We start from the raw sequence: 18,705 nt of genomic DNA, 5'->3' as shown, positions 1-18,705 counted from the left end.
CCTTAATGGTGTGTTTGAACTTCTTCAGATAGTTCTTTGTGGCTCAAATAGACTGTAGGGTGAAAGTGGTTACAAGAGATAAAGCTGGATGGGTGGACTAGGGCTTTGCAGGATAGATTTGGGTTTTATCTTGTCAGAAGAGGGATATCTTTGTAGAGGGAATACAATAACTCAGCTTTATAGAAAGAAAGCTCATTCTGCTAGCATTATGCAGGATGGATTAGGATGGTGCAAGCATGAAGGAGGAGTTGAAATGGTTAAAAAGGCAAATACTGGGGGCTTTGTTCAAGGCAGCAGCAGTGGAGATAGAGAGTAAAGAATAGATATTCCAAAGAACAGTTTGCCAACTGGATGTGGAAGGTTAAATAAAGGGAAGAGTTTAGGGCAACTCCTGATGTCTGATTGATTGACAGTCTAGAAGAAGAGATGATTTTGGGGAAAAGACATTACAAATGGGTTGTGTTTAAGTTGACCATGGAATATTCAGGTGGAGAATTCAGTAACAGTTAACCATGTTTCTTTTTCTTCCTATTTTGCTTAAAGTATTAAACTTTCTGACACGATTTACCATCTTATCAATTCTAGTTTTACTGCTTCTGAATATTTCCATATGCTGAAATTTAGTTTGGGATTTAAGTTTATAGACTTTAAGTACCCTCAAAATAGTCCCAGAATGATTGCTCAATAATAAATACTAAAGGCCAAGTTAGGCAGGCTTTTCTTTGGTGTACGAGTAGCTTAGATTTTAATTTAGGGAAGAATGATTATCATAATTATATAGAAATTGAACTAAGGAACTCAGGTTGATAACATATCAAGGGTTCGTTTTAAAATTAGATTCTTCTAAGTTACAGCTTTTATTTCTTCAAGTAAATTACTTTCAAAATACTATACTAATGATAAAAGTTTAAGATAAATGTGTCCTATAAATGATGAAATAGTTAAATCAAATGAAAACCAAGACTCCTGTGTATTTTGGCCTGCATTCAGAGATCTAGGTTTGAAGAGAGCCATGTATCTATCTGATTAATAAGACTGTGTTATCCATTTATATGCTATAATGATAGTAAACTATGTTGGACATAGACATCTATGTAAAACTAATTATGATATGGCCAGATTTTATTTATAACTGGGATCTATAACAATTTAAATGTAGGTTCAAAGAAAGATCCTTTTGGTTATCTGTCATCCCTGTTCCACATTCTCATTACTGTACCTAGGAACATGCTCTAATGTTGGTTCTACTCTCGCTAGTCTTTAGTGTGTCTCCTCTCCTTCTGCCCTTTACTTGGCCACCAAAGTGATCCTTTAGCAGTACAGATCTGATCATGCTTCTTGGCAGTCTGTAACCTTTTTGATTTCTCAGTATTCATTGAAGCTTTCCCACCTACATATCCTGCCATGACTTCATGATCAACCAACTAAATAACTCTTAGCACAGCAAGGGGTGTCTGGGACCTTGTACCAACTGTATGGCTGATTGGTCAATGTTTGTACCGTATTGGTTGTTAACAAAGCACAAGCCTTATTATTAGTTGTTAATATTTTTATTATCACCCCTCTCCTTGACACAACTCAATATATTATATTGAAATGATACATTTTCAGTATATTGAAATGGTATATATCATTGAGTACATTGAAACGATCTACATATTTTCCCTGTGAACTAATGTTTGTCAAATTTGGGAGATGTTTCTTATTCATTTTTATGTGTCCTGCACCTGTCACATTACAGACACTTACGTGTTGATTGACTTAATCATCAAATTAGCAAAAGAGGGTAAACAAATCTTGAATAGCATATAGGGTAGTGCTAAGCACATTATCAGTAGCACACAACCATCCCTCAAGGTTGTATTTCCAATTTATAAACAATTCAAAGGCTAAATACTTTGGCCAAAGTCCACAAGTTATATGTGGAGCTGGGGTTGAACCCAAATCTGTCTGACCCCAAAGCCCTACTTTTTCCAGTGCTTTGGAGCACTTCCTTGAAACATAAGGATTTATGGAATCCTTTAAAATTATTTAATTAACACTGTAACAATAAAAAAATTCACTAATCAAACTGTCTAGCTAGTAAATTTAGGAACTAGTTCCTTTGTTTTCTATATAAAATAAAACAATAGCTGGAATATGTTTAGAATGTAATTAGTTCGGTAGGCAACATTAATTTAAGAATAAGTAAAAGATAATAATATCCTCTTAATTAATACTAATACCTGACCCACTTAAAAGTTAGTATCACTTTTGCAATAATTATGCTTGAAGCATATTCCATCAGGCTATCACGTCACTCAGTATTAGGGATATATATGACTAACTCACAGTAGTGTTAATAGAAGTTGTGCATTTAAATTTCAGTGTGATAAGATGAACATATACCCTTAAGGATTATTCCATATTGGAGTAGTAATATTTGGAATCTTCATACATTGTGTAAAAATATGTGGACCTGAAGTCTTTTATGAGGATCAGATACACACACTCACACATTTATGTGTATGTATTTGTTTCCAGTTGCTGTTAAAGTAGGCTGAATTCCATTTGGGACAGCAAGTAAATATTTTGATGATGTGTTACCTTTAACTTTATACATGCTAGAAATGGTATCTTTTAAAAACACTGGTTATGCTAGAGAACATTTCTGACAGGTTACCATGAAAGAAAAAAAAATCCCAAACAAACCTCTTGTGATCCAGGATCTCAAGAAGATTGCTAGGTTCGTGTCTATGTCATCTGCTCTTTATTTTTTGTTTGTTTGTTTTTTGCTTTGGTTATAGCATGGTTACCTAACTCTTAGCTTCTGGTTAAGATTTATTTGGTTACTTGGTCTTTTATGTAATATAGTTTTTTATTATAATCTGTAAGAATGTAATAAATATTACAGATTCAGATTCTCACTTTAAAAAAATAGATGAATGGAAAAAAAGACTGCAAGTGATTTTTCCTCCAGAAATATCTCTCTAAACCCCCACTTTTTTCCTTCTAAAAAGCTAGTTTGCACCTATTTTAAAAGAAGGGATCTACACTTTAAAAATAAACAAAATCCCAAAACCTTAAAGCCTTTTTTTAAAAAAATAAATGTTTTATTTGGAGATAATTTTAGATTTACTAGAGGCTTTAAAAGTCTTTATAAAAATTCTATATAAATGGTGTGCCAAATTTTTCTGAATTGGGCTCACAGTACTAAGGCCAGATGCTTGACTCTTAAATGTTATAGTCATGGGAGTTAAGAAGTTGCTACTCTGAAAACAATGAGAAAACAGTAAAAGACTTTTACTCAATTAAGCTTAATCCACAGGCAACGATGTTAATTTAACAGACTCTGAGACACCATTTATGTTTTTTTGGCAATTTTAACTCTCTGGGTATAATTAAGGAAGCAATTACTAGTTTTATGCCAACAATTCTGGATGAATTAAGAATTAATTAAGAAACAATCTTAAACTTGGCATTGACTCCATATTTGGTTATAGTTCTGAATGGTTTCTGCATAATTAAAAAAAATAAAAGTAGAACTAGCCACCGTTGGGTGTTCCTAATGAAATAAAAATTAATGAACTGATTTTACTATGTATAAACTATACCATTGAAAGATAACCTAAACTATGTGTAGTAGTAATTACATATAGTAATTTGAGTTTAAAAAAAAACCCAAGAAGGAGTTTGGTAAACAAAAAGTTGTTTGTGACTTTTTAAAAGATGTAGATCTTAATACCAATGTGTTATATGTATAACATAGGAGATTTTAAAAACTAAAGTCATGGAAATGTTCACTTTCTTTTAGGATACTAAATTAAAGTAGCCTCTTGCTCTTATGAAAAACATAGATAAATTAGTTTGCTATTAACTTAAAATATGAACTTTTTTTTCTTCTTAGGTCATGCTCTCAAACCTCAGGTTTCCTCTATTTTTACATCATTTTTGGATGGATTAAAAAAGTTTTATATTACAAAGGTAAGAATTTTTTTTAATGCTTAGGATATTAATTTTTTCTGATTTCTCTTCCTCACACACACCTATGTTCTTCCACGTTGCTGTGTACATTTCATAATTGTTATTTTTTTATGTTGGAGTAAATATTTAATCAAGTAAATCAATTATGCATTCAATTTCAGAAAATATAAAAGCTTTCCCGGATTTGAAGTTCCTAAAAATAACACTTCATTGAACAGTTTTAGCATATAACATTTTTTATAGTTTGAATTTTTTCCTTCATAGTAGATATCTAGAAGTGGAATAAAAGTATTCGTTTTTTAAAACTTTGGACACATGACAGTGCATATGTGTCATTTTTGGATTGCATCCTTGCTATTACGTATGGGATTTTTTGTTTTGTTTTGTTTTAAATTTAGTAAATCCAGGGGGGAAATAGTATTTTATTTTAGTTGATATTTCTTGAAACTCTAATGAGACTGACCATTTCCCTGTATTTCCTAGATGTAATATTTTGTGAATTAGTTGAATGTGGTTATTTTGCTAGGGGTAGCAACGTCAAACAAACAACTTCTGTTTGTTCTTTTTGGGGGTGTGGGGGGAATGGTTTAATGCCTTGCTGTGTGCCTTTTGAAAAATGGAATTATTAGATGCCTTTTTCATAAATGTTGTAAATAATTTTTCCAGTCAGTTGACTCCTTTTTAATAAGGTTTCTTTCTTTTCTTTCTTTTTCTTTCGGTGCAAAAGTTTCTAATTTTTATATCTTTCCTTTGATTATTTAATTACTTTTAAGCTTAGAAAAGCCTGTCTTCCTCCAGAACTATGATTAGGACCATTTTCTTCTCTCTCTCACTTATTTGTTAAAAAGGAATTTAAAAACTTTTTGTCTTTATTACTGTTTGACTTTATTTCAATTTTATGATGTGAGATAAAAAACTAAGTTAATCTTCACCTCTTGCTCTCCTGATTGCTAACTAGTTGTGACAGCACCATTAACTAACCTGTCCTTGCTTTTCATTTTTGTTTTTTGTTTCTCTTTGCTGTACGTGGGCCTCTCACTGTTGTGGCCTCTCCTGTTGCGGAGCACAGGCTCCAGACGCGCAGGCTCAGCAGCCATGGCTTACGGGCCCAGCCGCTCTGCAGCATGTGGGATCTTCCCAGATTCCCATACCGGGGCACGAACCCGTGTCCCCTGCATCGGCAGGCGGACTCTGAACCACTGCGCCAACAGGGAAGCCCCTTGCTTTTCTTATATTGATTTGCCATGTCTAAGACATCTTCTCATATACTTATATAAGAAAAAGACATTTTTATGTAATAGCTTTTGTTCTTGAAAAGAGCTTTTGTTTAATGAGCTTTTGTTCTTGAAAAATTAAATGGATTTAATTGCTGTAGATCTAGTTCTCCCTCTTATTTTTTCAGAATTTTCCTTGTTATCACCATTATCTACCTGTTCAGTATCCTGGAAAATTTTTAGAAACTCTTCATTATTTTAGGAAGCTCATTGAGGTTTTTATTAAAATTGGAATAAACTAGTATATTAATTTGGGCAAAAGTCGACCGATTTATAATACTTAGTTTATGCATTTGGGAACATAGATTTCTCTCATCTTTTTTTTAGACATATTTTCCTAATGAAGTTATGTATTTCCTTTTAAGATTATTCTTAGATGTTTTATATTGTTTTATACATAAGGTCTCCTTTGAAAATATTACTTAATAAGAAGTTATTGGTGGTATATATGTAAGGGTGCTGCTGGTTTTTACTCCCCCCCAACATCCTGCTACTTTATTATGTTCTGTCATTTTGGTAGTTTTATTTGATTGTTTGGTACAGTTATAATTCTTACAAGTTAATTTGTTGTATTTCCATACCAATATATCATTATAATTGATACCTTGGCATACTGTAAAATGTTTTTCCTGAGTGCTGTTCTATTGTGATGACCTAAATAGGTACATTAAGCATTCTTTTTGATTGACATGTAAAGTTCCAAAGCTCAGATTTTGAAGAGCTGGTATGTTTGAGCTCAGATCAGAAGAAAAAAAGAGCAAAATGCGTTTTGATTTACTATTTTGTAGGCTAAGACTTATCTGTAATAATAATATTCTTTTGTAGTTTAAAGGATTTGATCCAAATCAGCTAAGTGTCGCTACATTACTGTTTGAGGGGGACCGTGAGAAGGTTCTTCAACATGAAAAACAAGTGTATGACATTGCTTCAAAATTTGGGTATGGCTTTCAGTTCATAATGCCAAGAGAAACTTAAGCTAAAATTCTGATATCTCCAAGCAGTTGTTAATGTACACTTTCCAGTATTAAATTTATGTTAATATATGGTAGTCAACTTGAAATAATATGTTGGTTTACTTCTAAAGTTTTTAGAAGGCTAGACTGGTATGTTGCTCTTACTTGTCTAATCGTATATGTGACATAGTGAATCTTCTTATTGTATTTTTTCATTAATGATAATTTTATATTATTTTCTATTGTGCTAAGTGAAATAGAAAAAAGTTCATAGTCATGTTGCTATTTAGTGGTAATAGTATATGTATAAAACATGTTATAAGTATGTTTTTAAAAGGAAATTGTGTTTAATCAAAAGTATTTGATAAATTATCTATACTCCACTTCCTGTCACTTACTGTTTTGTGCTGGTATAAAGAAACTGAAAACATTTCACATCTGTAACCAACTGAATAATGATTGGGTGGTTTCTGTCTGTCCACTTGATGGATTATAAGATTGATCGATGAGAACTATAGTGAAAGCGCCATTTATCAGGACTACATTTTTTTTCCTTTCCTTTTTAAGTACATAATAAACAGTTTTCTGGATACCAATCTTTTTTTTTTTTTAATTTCAGAGCTTAAAATATATCATACACATACATTATCCTTAATCTGAGTTCTTTGTAAATATTTACTTTTATTTCTTTTTTTTCCCTTTCTTGCTGTTCTTTATGAGAACAAATGAACGCTTAATTTCGAGCCATATGTCTTAGAATGTGCCACTTTTATGTGTTTTCCTCATATATAATGTTCAGCCCTTTGTTTTTAGGATTTTCTGAACTTAGTATTAAAGTGCAGTATTGTTAGAAAAAGATCTAATCTTGGGCCTAATTTTTACTTTATCTTTGTACTGTTTTTGAACATTGAAAAATAATCTCTCAGTTTTATTTTTACCCTATTCTGAAATTGGCAAGTGGAATTATAATTTTTTTAGTAAAAGGTGAAATTCAGTAATCTTTCACTTTTTCTTCTCCACAGTACCTTTTTGGGAATTATTGATGTTTTAGCTAAATTAGTTAAGAGTGCTGTAAGGTTTCATTTAATGAGCAGATGGGTTGGATATCAGGTTATCTCTGAAATTTTTTGAAATGTTCATGTACCTATTTTTTAGTTTCTAAGTTATGTGGAGTACATATATAATTTGATTTAAAAACTTTTTAAACCCATGATACTAGTGAGAAACAAACACTAAAGGAGTTTTAAATGAAAACCTTTTACATCTAAATTAAATCTTTTATGTCTACTTAGTCTTAAATATTAGAGACTGAAACTTTTAAAAGTTATTTCGTTATATATTTAAATGTTTATTTGGGATTTCAAAAATTTCCAGTCATTTGTAGGGAAATGGATGCTATAATATTTTAATCACTGTATGTAAGGTTAAATTTGCTTAATTTCATCTCACTACTCCCCACCCCCACCTCCAACACACACACACATACACACACCCAGAGATTGCACTTTGTGGGATCTATAGTTATAGTTCCAATTCAGAGTAGCCAGCAAATCATTACTAGTTAGTAATGTGCCGCATTTCCTGTTAGACTGGGATAGGCTGATGACAAAAGACCTTTTTGTCCTAACGCACACATACTTTTTATAGGGCATGATCTGTCTCTTTTGGGGCCTCACCATTGATGCCTGCTATATACTAGATGCTTGATTAAATATTTATTGAAAGGATTTATGAAACTGAATACTTTATTTTTCCCTGACATCTTTTATGCTACTTTATTTATGCCTAATTACTGTGCCACCCTTGAAACAGTATATTTTAATCTTTAGGTATTTATTGGGACCATGTTGTCAGTTTTATTTAATTTGAGCCACCAACTATCAAGAACTGGCTTTTCACGTAATGCCAGTTTTGTTTTTCTCATGTAACACCAGCCATTTACAACTTGAAAGTAATAGTGAATCTTTCTTAAGGTGAATCCAGATCTCTTTGGATACTGATAACGAGGCCCCAGAACTATTGATTTAATTCCAGCAATTTGCTTAAACTAAACAACAAACTTGTATCAAATTCATCCATTAAAAATAGGTTATATTAAATGAGGTATGTATTTTAAAGCAAGGGTAAAGCATTAAAACTTAGACCCTGATTGGAGTGTCATTTTTTTTGCTATTATTATTTGCTACTTCTTAGTTACGTTTATAATTAATTTCTTAATATACTTTCATCTGGCACCCTTCTTTTAGATGCAGAAATCTGTGTTGAACAGCCCTAGGCTATCACCAGGCAGGTGACTTAGGGCTCTTTTGATTTTTTGATACTTGGAAGTATATCTTCGCGTGGTTTTCCAGCAGTAGTCCCGGTTTTCCCCCAGTTCTCTCTAGGCACTAGTTGTTTGTTCTAACCACTGAAAGATTCAAGGATATTTTTTATAAGATGCTACCCTGCCAACCCTCATTCCTCAATCATTTCTCCTGCATAACTAGCTGGAGGAAAGCATCACTAAGTTTCTTTCTAATAAAGTTTTCATAAGTTAGTTTAGCTCGTGTATTTTATTTTGAATTAGGGCATTTTCAATCTATTCTTTATTTTCTGTTCTTTTGTTTTATCCTGTTTCCACCACCTTACTGGCTTTATTTATTTTAGAATTTATTATTTATTTATTGGCTGCGTTGGGTCTTTGTTGCTGTGCACGGGCTTTCTCTAGTTGTGGCGAGTGGGGGCTACTCTTTGTTGCGGTGCGCAGGCTTCTCATTGCGGTGGCTTCTCTTGTGGAGCATGGACTCTAGGCGCAGGGGCTTCAGTAGCTGTGGCTCGCGGGCTCTAGAGTGCAGACTGAGTAGTTGTGGCGCATGGGCTTAGTTGCTCCACGGCATGTGGGATCTTCCCGGACCAGGGCTCGAACCTGTGTTCCCTGCATTGGCAGGCGGATTCTTAACCACTGCACCACCAGGGAAGCCCACCTCATTGGCTGTAAATTGATTGTTTTTAATGAAGTACTCCCAACAGTTGAGAACATTTTTGTGAGTTATCTTAGCCATTTTTCCTTTTTGCCTTCCACACCCACGCAAACACTGTTAAATACCTTTGAACACATATGATCCAATAGAATATAATAGCCAAATGTTGAATAATCATACTTTGGTTGTTTATCTATGGTTGCTAGTAATGTACTTTAACTTCTCTAAGAGCTAAGCGGAGTAAACATTACCTGTCACCAATCATGACAGATGTGTTGACATTTACCATAGAACTTAAGGTAATATGCTGTTGTTATTTTTAAAGGGTTATATTTAAAGTATTAGTTTTAAAGTGCTTAAATTGTTTAATGTAATTCAACATGAGTGTGATTAGGTTCACCAGATGGTTCTTTTATATAACAAGATTATCTCTCATTCCTCTTTCAGTAGTCTTCCCAGTCCTTCCTCATGTAACAGCTTTAAGTTTGTTTAAGAACCTTGTTAATTGATATTTTAAGGAAGTAGGGGATGGATGTTGCTACTTTAACATAAGGCAGTTGAATTTAAGTATAGTTTATTGGAGTGGCTGCAAAAGTGGCAAGTTAGAAGCACTTAATTTCTAAACCCTACTATTGTTTACATATTGTATCTTAAAGTAATTTTGGCTGGAAGACTAGATAGTTCTGAAAGCTGAAAAAAGAGAGGTTCCAAGAAGCTAAATTTGCAGGGAAACCTTTGATTCAGAAAAGCGAACCCAGAGTGACTTTTATTCTTTTGGGGGGTTTATGAATTTAGAATGGACATCCAGTTTCTTCCTGCTTTGGGTAAGAAAATGCATATTTCTGTGTGGTTTGTCACACTAGATTCCAAGTGGAACAGATCTTTTTTTTCCCCTTGGCCAGATATTAGAAAAGGGTCTAAAGAAAAATGGCTTGACCTGGGACTGCAGAGTCGGACTTTTTCTCATCCTGATATATCAGGATGCTATATCTTATATCAGTAGGCCTGATATAGGAGAGACAGGCCTACTAAATGTTCATACCTGCTACTTCTCACCAAGTACATACTCAGAATGCACCTGAGTATGATTCCCAGCAATGGTCTCTTGCACCCTTTCCTAGTCTTCATGCTCCTTTCCTTTCCTTCTGCCGGTAGGCCTAGCATGAACTGTGTCTTTCCTAGATCAGTAGGGTTTTTTCTCTCTTGGAGTTAGTGTCTGACTCAGATTCATATCTACCTGAGGTTTGGGTTCATCTATTTTCCTCCAAGCACCTGTCACAGCAATTTTCTGACTAGTTTACTTTTTGTTTTGGAACTTTATTTGACTCGCTACCCCAACGTAACATCCATACACATCTAACCCAGAATTGTCTTCTGTTTCTTCTTAATTTTCTATCTTAGCAGCTTGACCTAAGTTGTTTTCTTTGCTCATTAACATTCTAGTAACAAATGCCTCCCTTCATTTCATTATACCCTTTCCCCATGTAGTTCTAGACTAGAGCTGCTCCTATCAAGTCTTTGCCACTCCTTCTGGATGACACTAATTCGTGTATATCCAACTATAATACAAAGTCAGGAAATCTGATTTAGCCCATATGTCCTAGCTGAAAATTGCCTTACAGTATTTGTGTAGAACAAGGGTACATCTACATTGTATTACTTACTTACTGCCAAATTCAGACAAAACATCGGGGAAAGAAAGGATTTAACTGTAAAGGTGTTAACTGAATTCATAAGAGAAATGAAAAGAGGCTCAAATCACAGAGGTTCAAAACCTGAGTCTTAAGCAACACCATGGTTAAGGGCTCAGCATCCTGAGACCAAGAAGGCGCAGTTAGGGTATTAAGAAGAGAGACATAAAGATTAGCCATCAATCATGACTCAAGAAAGCCACAAGAAAAGATATTTTTCCTTTTATTTGTTTTTATTGAGAGATTTTTAGTGGGTACTTTGAGAATTTGGGATAAGTTTTATTTAGTTGACTAAGACTACTTAAAATTTAATTTCTGCCTGATCATGGAAAAAGCAAAATTAAAAACTATCTACTGAAGGTAGTGGAAATCAGTAATCATTCATAGTCTTTTAAAATTAGAATGACTTTAACAAAGCAGAGTACTTGGACTGAAATATATGTTATATGGGGTTGATTCTAACTAGATCACGAAATACAGCTTCTGTACAAAGCTACTTTCCAATTGAAATGGATGTGTTCATACTGTTTGTTGCTCTTATACTTGCCTATATGTTGCTTCATAAATTTTAATGTATCTGTGTAAGTATGTTTTGTCTGTCTTTTAAATCATAAATCCCATAAAGTAAACACCTTGTCTAATACTCCAAATAACTATGTGCTCAAGTATTCAGAAAACTTCTTGGTGTTTGGAAGATCCTAGTCAGTCATTGCAAATCTTTATATATGAATAAGACTATAATACATGAATATACAGGTAAAAATATAATATGAGTAAAATAAGAGTATTTTAAGTATCTTGATATGCTTGTGACGATTATTTAAGCTTGTTTCTCGTGGCTAATTCTCTGTTCTTTTGACAGTATGAGTAGAAGTAGTTGAGTTCATATTAGTCAGTTTTACTGGTTTGGTAGATATAAAATTAATTACCAAACTGAATATTAAAAATATTTTTGTTATCCAAGACTATTCTCTTGACAGCTCATTGATACATTTATGATAAATGAGATTAAAATAAAAATGAGATGTAAAGTAACATATGTTAATCTGTTAAGCAGTTATCTTGAGGTATTGTATCAGTTTGGTTAGTTTTATATATTTTTAATAATTCATTTGAAATATACTGACAGTGTATTGTTTAATTACAGTGGATTAGCAGCTGGAGAAGATAATGGACAGAGAGGTTATTTGCTGACCTATGTCATTGCGTACATTCGAGTAAGTTATCTCATTTCTTTTATCAGTTTATGTTGCAAACAATACTTTTTCTATAAGTGAATAAAATTATTTTCTTTATTTTCTTAAATTTTAACCTACGGTAATTTAGCATATCATTGTACTCGTATGAGTCCAGGATTTTTCTACCTTATAAAATTTTCTTTCATACCTTTATACTTTTGTGGTGGCTTATGAATTGCTCTTTCCAATTTTGATATTAAAACAGAATTGTACTCCGGGTAAAAAATTTAGTATTATAAGTTACTTATCATATAAGTATTATATCTTGTACGCTATAAAATATATTTTCCTAGCTGAGGTGGTTCCAGATAGTCTATCTATTTAGTCACTACAAAGAGAGACACTATTTTCTAACTTATTTTTAAAGGAAAGTTGATTTTAAAAGATTTCTTTTCCTTTCTCTAGTCCCTCCTCTCCCAACTTCCCTATCTCCCTGGTCCTTTGATCCTGATGATCACTTTTTGGTATTGGTTAATTTGCTGTTTAGGCCACTAAAAATCTGTCCTGCTAGTATTCTCTGCATGTACCTAGACAGTTTCTGAATAGAGACTCCATTCATTAGAGAAATATTTGAGTTCCTGCCGTGTGTCAGACACTCTGCCTGGTGCCAAGGGCACAGAGGAAAACAAGACAAAGTTTCTGTCCTTCTGGAGATTATATCTCACACTTGGGGCCACTTTCCCATGCTCTTTTGAGGTAGGTAGTAAAGAGCCCAGGAGGTTGAATTAGAAACATGAAATACTAATAATGAACATGAAATACTACTAATATTATGGACTCTTCTGCATCTGTTGTAATTTCTTAATTTTGTGTATATGTCTTAACAGGATTTAGGTTTGGAATACTATGTATTAGGGGAATCTTTTGAGACTTCTGCTCCTTGGGACAGGTAAAATGAAATAAAATGCCTGATATTATTAAAATATGCTATACAATTGCTGAAGTAATTTATTGTGTGTGAATATGTAAACTTTTAAAGTTTTGTAAGGAAACGTTGAAACAAGGTAATCACTTTTATTTAACTTAATATCTTCATCAGAATGTCACATTTGCAAGCCATTTTTAAAATTTTAGACAGACTTGTCCATGTCGCATAGAAGGAAGTTATTACCGCAGTTTACATTTAAAGAATTTTACTGAACACTAAATGTCACTATGTGGTTTTACTTAGCTTTGATTTAAATTCTTAAATGGTTAATATGCTTAAATGTTCTCTAAAAAGTCCCCCCAAAATATAACCTTCTTTTGTAGTATTTCATTTAGCTTTTGATATTTGTATGTACACTGTTAATCAAGATCTTAACTTGAATTTAAGTGATTTCTGAAAGAAACCCAATTTAAGAAATTATGTATAATTTCTGTTTTTAAATTATACACATATATACATACAAATATTGGTTAGGGAATTAATAATAAAAACTGATTAGGAAATGTGAAGTGGTTATATTAAAGATAGACTTGTGAGTTAACTAATAAAAAATTCTTGAGGTTGTTAGCACATTTTAAATCTAATATACCTTACATTTTACTTTATAAAATTTACTATTTTAAATCTATAATAAAGTATATAGGATATAACAAATCCCCCTGAATATACCTGTTAGATGTTACCTATCTTAACATTTTTGTTCTACCCTAACCTCTTTTTTTCCTCCCCCAGAAAACTTTTTACTTTTCTACACTGTCTTCATCTACTATGGGTTTTGACTTTTGCTGTATTGATGCGAATAGTCCATGCATTGTAAGATAGCAATCAAATTTACAGTATCAATATGTTAGTCACAGCATTCAGTTTTTGATGCTAAATTTTAATAAGGGGAATAAATCTTATAAATAAAAAGAATTATCACTTCATCAACATCTGACATGTTTGAACAGCAGATATAGTTTGGGAGCTGTTCATAGATGTCTCAGAGACCATTTTAGTCTTTAATACCTTTTCTTACTGGGGAAAGTGGGTTAGTGTAGTGTTACTTCTTCAGTAGTATGAATTTCCTTGTCGTCAATTACTCCTTACCTGTGATTGCAATTTTGTCTTTAAATTCTTCCAACTGTGGAAGCTAGTCATGCACTATCTTTTCATTTTTCTTTATACTTTCCTTGTATATTCTTAAATACTTTTTTTGACTCACTGACTATATCTGTTTTATACAGGGTTACATACTTGGTTTTCATTTAAAACAACGTCTTCAACTGAAGTTTTAATAAATAAAATTAAGGGAAAGCAGCTGTATTCCTGACATAAAATTTATTTGTTACCATTTAGTAACTTGCTTTCTCTTTCAAACCTTTAGCTAGGTAGAGACCTTGTTTAGCAGCAACCCATGGGATCAGGGTCTTCAACCGTCACACATTATTAGGTTGCTTGGCCTTTTCATGCATAAGTTTCTTAAAGGATTATTGGTCTTACTAGTTTTTATGTATTCCTCTGTGGCCCTAGCACAATGACTGCACCTATTAGGTGCTCAGTGAATATTCTGCATAGACTCCTATGAATGAACTATGGAATAGTGTAAGAATTTAGCCTTATAAAAATAGCTGCCTAAGAGGTCCGAGTTGGAGATTTGAAGATTTTAGAGACATCAGCTTGAGATTTGTGATTAAAGCCAAAGGAGATATACAGACACTTAACAGGTAAATGGATGAAGAGAAAAGAAAGAAGACCTGAGAAAGAATTCCAAGAAACCCCAACCTTTAAGGGATAAAAACAAAGGATTCATTTAAGTTGTACAAATAAGCGCTAGCAGAGGAGATTGGGGAATAAAATCTAGAAGATTTGGAGGAAAACCAGTGCTGTGAGAGGAGCTGAGGGAAATTGTTTTCAAGGAGGAAATGGTCAATAGTGTTAAATTTGCTAATAGGTCAGGTAAGAATTTAAAAGTGTACACAGTACAGGACTTCCCTGTTGGTCCAGTGGTTAAGACTCCTTGCTTCCGGCGCAAGAGGCTCGGGTTCGAGCCCTGGTCAGGGAACTAAGATCCTGCCTGCCACACGGCCAAAAAAAAAAAAAAAGGTATACACAGTTTTGTTTACTTCCTATGTAGTGACTGATCCAAATGGACTGTATTGACCTTTGCATGAGTTCTGTTAGAAAATACTTAAAGAACTCCATACAAATAATTTCTAGAAAGTACCTCATTCAAGTAACACTTGAATTCTGTTTTCTAGGGTCATGATAAAGAACTTGTTACTTTTATAAATTTGTAATATTCATGAACTCCTGTAGATATTAAAGTTTAGTAGATTTTATTTATATTTAAAATTTTATTTATTTGGTTGCGCCGGGTCCCAGTTGCGGCATGTGGGCTCCTTAATTGCAGCATGCAAACTCCCAGCTGCAGCACGCATGTGGGATCCAGTTCCCCGACCAGGGATCAAACCCAGGCCCCTTGCACTGGGAGCGCAGAGTCCCATCCACTGCACCACCAGGGAAGTCCCTTTATTTATATTCAAAGTATCTGTTTTGTAAGTTGGATTTTCAAATTAAAGACATTAAATTTCAATAATCTAAATTCTTTATGAAAGATTTTTAAGAAACACGGATCCTTACCATTCTATAAATAAGGCATAGGTAACATTGATAAATTGTATCTGCCTGCAGCTCTCACAGAATAAAGCAGAACTTAACTTGAGTGCTGTTTTGTAAAGTCAGATTTTGTAAAACTTTCAGACACTATAAAAGTAAAAATTGACATGCTAATAAAACACAAACCTTTTTCATATTTATATTTTAATCAGTTATTCTTTGTTCTTATTGGAAATATAGATAACTTTAATGTGTTCAGTAAAGCATAATCCATTTAAATGTTATTGTTTTTATCAAATTGGGCCAACCTTTTAAGTTTCTTTGGTATCTTTTCCTTTCTCATGATTCTAAACAGACCAAGGTTTAAAACACAGAATTGGTGTCAATATGTAGCCAGGATATTTATTGGAGAATAAAATGGCTGATACATACTTTAAGAGTTTTATTTTCCAGATGAAACAGAATATATGGTTATAACAATATGTTACAGCTCACATTAAAAAACATTAATATTGTTAAATATTATCAATCTTCCCTCCCCTTTAAGAACTATATCTCACTTGTCTGTTTTCAATGTTCATATTGAACATATTAAACTGTCTAGCATAACTTTACACATAGTTCATGTCCAGTAAGTCTTTGTTGAGCTGGATTTTAGCTTAGTGCTTGAAAATAGGCTGTTGAACATTTGGTATAGCACTATGATTATTAATTAAATTATTTTTAAATTAAGGAAAACTTCTTAGATGGTATATAGATTGGTATTCCTATAACCCAGAATTGAATTTTCATTAACATTTTCTTTAGAGCTTTTTAAAAAGCTTTTAGAATCTTGTAATTAAATTTATTTTGAATTTGGATTTTCCTTAGCTTAGGAAACTGCCTTCAGGAGACTTGAGTATGCTCCTCTGACTTGTGTCTTTCCTGTGACAAAAAGGGAAAGGACGTTGCTCCCTTGAAGTTATGAATGGAAGGCCAGTTTCAATGATCTTGTTCATTCTTGAAGGAATGAGTATGAAAGTTTTAGTTAAGAGAATTTCTGACTTGAATGTGCTGATAAACCAGCAATAATTAGATTTTTTATAATTATGTGAAAACTTAATATTGTATTCAATTATTTTTTTCTAGGGTTGTAGATCTCTGTAGAAATGTAAAGGAAAGAATAACAAGGGAATGCAAAGAGAAGGGTGTTCAGTTTGCTCCTCTTGCTACATGCAGGTGAGTTTTTGTTGTTGTTCTTATACTTTTTATTCTGAAAAAAAAAAAAAAAACAACTTTTTTTTTTAATTAATAGAGAAGTGTAATTTGTGAGCTGAGGAAAAGCTTCAGTCTGTTCCACTTAGCAAGCTTTCCTAAACTTTACTTGCCACCTTTTTAGGATTGTGCCACTAGGATTTTTACAGTAGTCCTGAGCCCGATAGGAGTAGAACACCCTTTCCTAGGAGTGAGCCTTCTCCTGTCTGGACAGCATGATGGTAAAGAGTGAGTCTCTACCCTGTCTGGGTAGAGTGAGCCTTCTACCATGAGCGAGCCATGAGCCTTCTACCCTGTCTGGACAGCATGATGGTAAAGAGCCAAATGTCAGAGCTGCTGGAGTAAGAGAAGGACTCCTTCATTCACTGGAACTATAAATTACGTATATGGTCAAGAAACTATAAATTACACACACATTCAATGTAGCTCTTTCTTTAACAGAGAAAAGGCAATTTAACCACTTTGTCGGTTGTTGATTAAATCAGTGGGTATGGAATATAGGAATGAGTGGAGCCAGAAGATCCAAATGAAGATTAACTTGTTGCTTTCTAATAGATCTTTCTGTGATAATGGAAATGTTCTGTATCTGCCCTATCCAGAATGATAGCCACAGCCACATGTGGCTGTTGAGCTGTTGAAATGTGGCTAGTATGACTGTGGAATTGAATTTTAAATTTTATTAATTTCCAATAATTTAAATTTAAAATGCCACATGTGGCTAGTATCTTCCATATGGGACAGTTATAATCCATATTGGAGCACAGTTAACTGATGATTTTGTCATCTCTTACTTAAATAGCAGAAGCCCCAAAGGAGGTTTTCTTAAGAAGGGGCACTTTGTGTTCAATCTTTTGATATTAATTTTCTCTGTGAACACCGGAAGATTAAATGTATAAAGATTGAATTGAGCATTTGACTTCTCTACAAAAGTTATTGAATTAATTAGAATAGAGAATAAAGGGAAATTAGGACAGATCATGAGAAGGGGAACCTTAAAGTAAATGATACAGTACTAATCTAGCACTTTAAAATTTATTGAACATTCTGTATTATATAACTGCTTCTCTTTTTTTCTCTGTGTGTGTGGTTTTCAGGGATATAACTCCAATATTTAGAAACAAAAAACTTACAATATAAGCATGAATAAAAGTTAGGTAATTTTCGAATTAACGTAGTATCTTTATTGTTAAGTGCTGGACTCTGAAACAGCAGTTGTGCTTCAGCACAACAGCATTTCTGTATATTTCTATTCATAATGATTGTTCTTTTGATTAGCCTGGAACCACTTGATATCAGCCTAGGAAGGCAGATCTGGGCCTTCCTGCTACTGCATCACCATGGCAACTTCCTGCTTAGTTTTTAAATTTCTTTATTTTGTAACGTTGCGTGTGTCTAAAGAGTGAAAGCACTGTTCCGCTATTTATTAGGAATTTAATCTCTTGGAGCTCTAAGTTTATCATTAGTAAAGTAGTGGTAATATATCTCCTTGAAGGGACTGTTGTAAGAATGAAATGAGAAAGCATATAAAGGGCTATATAAATGGCATCGTATGTATTATTGTGACGTAGTTACATGAAGGTTGAGGTAGACAATCCATACTAGTATTAGTATGGAAAATTTGGATATTTGTTTTTCTTAATGACAAATTCTCATGAAGGCATCCAATTGTTAGGCCCTCTTGATATGTTGACAGAGCATGATAATTTCTGTATATTTGCTTTGCAAGACTAGAAATACTTATGTACTCTTTAAACTGGAATCTCTTCTGTGATTTTTTTCCCCCTTTTTTTACATTCTCCCATCTTGTACTTTCCTATTACCATATTATGTTTCTTAATTCTACTTG

The 18,705-nt window shown here is 33.2% G+C and overlaps 1 protein-coding gene across 2 annotated transcripts in view; it reads left to right on the top strand.

Annotated features, from left to right (window-relative positions):
* Positions 1 to 18,705, top strand: part of AGPS (alkylglycerone phosphate synthase) — a 141,205-nt gene that overhangs the window by 89,986 nt on the left and 32,514 nt on the right. For both annotated transcript variants that reach the window (XM_032638171.1, XM_032638170.1), the window contains exons 13-17: positions 3,887 to 3,963; positions 6,063 to 6,175; positions 11,989 to 12,058; positions 12,907 to 12,968; positions 16,734 to 16,823. In XM_032638171.1, coding sequence (XP_032494062.1) covers positions 3,887 to 3,963; positions 6,063 to 6,175; positions 11,989 to 12,058; positions 12,907 to 12,968; positions 16,734 to 16,823 — 412 coding nt within the window. The remainder of the gene's footprint in view (positions 1 to 3,886; positions 3,964 to 6,062; positions 6,176 to 11,988; positions 12,059 to 12,906; positions 12,969 to 16,733; positions 16,824 to 18,705) is intronic.

Source organism: Phocoena sinus, chromosome 7 (assembly GCF_008692025.1).
Source record: "Phocoena sinus isolate mPhoSin1 chromosome 7, mPhoSin1.pri, whole genome shotgun sequence".
NCBI lineage: Eukaryota > Metazoa > Chordata > Mammalia > Artiodactyla > Phocoenidae > Phocoena > Phocoena sinus.
This window is presented reverse-complemented; position numbering and strand designations above follow the sequence as displayed.